The sequence below is a fragment of the Citrus clementina genome, unplaced genomic scaffold (genome assembly GCF_000493195.1).
Source record: "Citrus clementina cultivar Clemenules unplaced genomic scaffold, Citrus_clementina_v1.0 scaffold_3, whole genome shotgun sequence".
Lineage (NCBI taxonomy): Eukaryota > Viridiplantae > Streptophyta > Magnoliopsida > Sapindales > Rutaceae > Citrus > Citrus x clementina.
The window spans coordinates 30,288,560-30,290,692 of record NW_006262339.1 but is presented as its reverse complement, the minus strand read 5'-3'; the positions used below and the strand labels follow the sequence as shown (position 1 = coordinate 30,290,692).

General features: G+C 34.0%; 1 protein-coding gene across 1 annotated transcript in view; it reads right to left on the bottom strand.

Moving 5' to 3' along the window:
• LOC18049875 (cytochrome P450 CYP72A219) overlaps positions 1-2,133 on the bottom strand; it is a 3,074-nt gene that overhangs the window by 632 nt on the left and 309 nt on the right. Inside the window, exons 1-4 of the mRNA XM_006442244.2 lie at positions 2,055-2,133; positions 995-1,212; positions 648-892; positions 1-356 (exon numbers count right to left, since the gene is read on the bottom strand). The exon at positions 1-356 is cut by the window's left edge and continues 30 nt beyond it; the exon at positions 2,055-2,133 is cut by the window's right edge and continues 309 nt beyond it. Of these exons, the coding sequence (XP_006442307.2) occupies positions 1-356; positions 648-892; positions 995-1,212; positions 2,055-2,133 (898 nt within the window). The remainder of the gene's footprint in view (positions 357-647; positions 893-994; positions 1,213-2,054) is intronic.

Here is a 2,133-nt window from a genome sequence, read left to right as displayed (position 1 = left end):
GTTTCTTATCACCAAAGACTTGCAAAACCTCTTCTCTGGCATGTGCTTGCCAGTCTTGATGCTTGCTCAACAAAACCATTGTCCAAAGAAGCAAAACTGAAGTAGTCTCTTGCCCAGCAAAGTAAAATAGCTTACACTCATCGATAACATCGTCTCTGCTGATCCCTTTAAGTTTGTTGTTTCCATGTTCTTTAATTTCTTTGAGATTGGATTCCATAAGTAAACCCAATAAGTCATCTTTTGCAGCTTCCCCTGTTTTCATTGCTATCTCTCTTTTCCTGATGATATCTGCCAGCCGAACTCGTATTTCCTTGTCAAGCTCCTTCATTCTTCTATTTCTCTTAGTAGGGACATACCTATATATAAGCAGCAAAAATTTACTAAAAATAGATTAACAAGGTACTGTTGTTCTTAGGTGGAAATGTCCGTATGTTATAAAATATGCAAATTCACCTATTTACAACACTATAAACTATAAAGTGCTAACGTCTAAAATAAATTATGAAAATGAAAACAAAAAAGACTAAGGAAATAGAAGACAAATACTTATTATTAGCATAGGTAAATTTTCAACTTTATGATTAATGAGTTAGTAAATAACTTGTGATATATATGTTTTCAAATTAACTAGAGATTATTTTGTGCACCTCCATCCTGGAATGTAAACCGATTGTAAAGCTTGTAAGGCGAGATCAGCTAGCTCTGTTTGGAGTTGGAAAATCCTTATTCCTTCTTCATAGTTGCTCCCAAAAGCCGTTCGAGAAATCACATCACTCGTCAAATTTACAATATAAGGCCATACATCCAACTCATATGATCCTTCAGTAGACATCAAATTCTCCCACTTGCTAATTATTTCACTACAACTTTGGTAAAACGCAGGCAACATAAGCTGTAACAAAAGCAATAAAATGATGGCATTATGGAATTTAATATTTCATTTGTACAAATACACACACACACACACATATTCAAGCACAGATGAATAAAAAACCTTGAGCTTTTCTTGGTGGAATGCTGGGTTGATAATCTTTCTATGTTTAGCCCACTTTTCACCCTCATGGCTTGCCAGTCCAGTTGTCAGTATCTTTCCTAGTGGATTAGATTTGGGTTTCTGAAAATCATTGACCTTCGTAAATACCTCTTTCAGTTGATCAGGATCCATGATGTTGATCATGGGTATTGGGCCAATCCACCAATAACAAATTGTACCTGCATTTTCAAATATGTCCTGGGTGAGCGGTAGATAAAGCGTCCAACGGGTTTTATAACAGTCGGTTTCTTCTTTGTCCAAATGGTTGTAAAGACATATTTATAGAAATCTCTTGTCTACATTATTTTTTTATTACCAAAAGAACAGTAATAATTATAATTCTCATTTGAAATTCAACTTTATACAAATCTTGCTTCCATGAATGTATGTTGCTCAAATAAGGCCACAAAGATCTAGTGCCGGCAGATTGTTTTTAAGGGAGGCTAAAATCTAGATAGATTTTCTAGCTTCTTATTTTTCTCGTTATTCAAACTCGGATGGTCAGTGGAAGAAACAAAGAATTTGTAACAAATAAAAGAATATTACAAAATAATTATGAACTATGAAAACAATAAAAGTTATTGCAAGCCTTAAGCATGCTTTTCACATCTTAGGCTATTGCCCGTCTTTATTTGTGTCGTCTGTATGCCTAAAAATCTAGATCCAACCCAGCTCCATTATCTCTAATTATGAGATTCTGTCATTTGTAATTTGTCTTTACTATTGTATACACCTAAGCCGAAAGGAAAAAGCAGAGTAGATAAAATAAAAATTCAAGAGAAAATTTATAAAATAAGTGAAATTGTAAACTTGAAAGATTAAGACACAAAGTTGAGAATTAGAGGCTATTATCCAGATCATAAAGACCTTTAGTTGGGCGTTGAGTTTGATCAATTGACTGTAAGAGTGTTTGATTAAAATCCTAAACAAGCACAAAGCAAGAATGGGGACCTTAATGGTTACTTTCCGATTGACATAAAAGTAATTGAAGAGTTGAAATTAGGAACCGAAAATTACTTACCATAAAGCTTTACCAGTTGATCATAAAGTGGAACAACACGAGGAGCAATATCATCTTCAAAACTGATGGGCTTGGATTT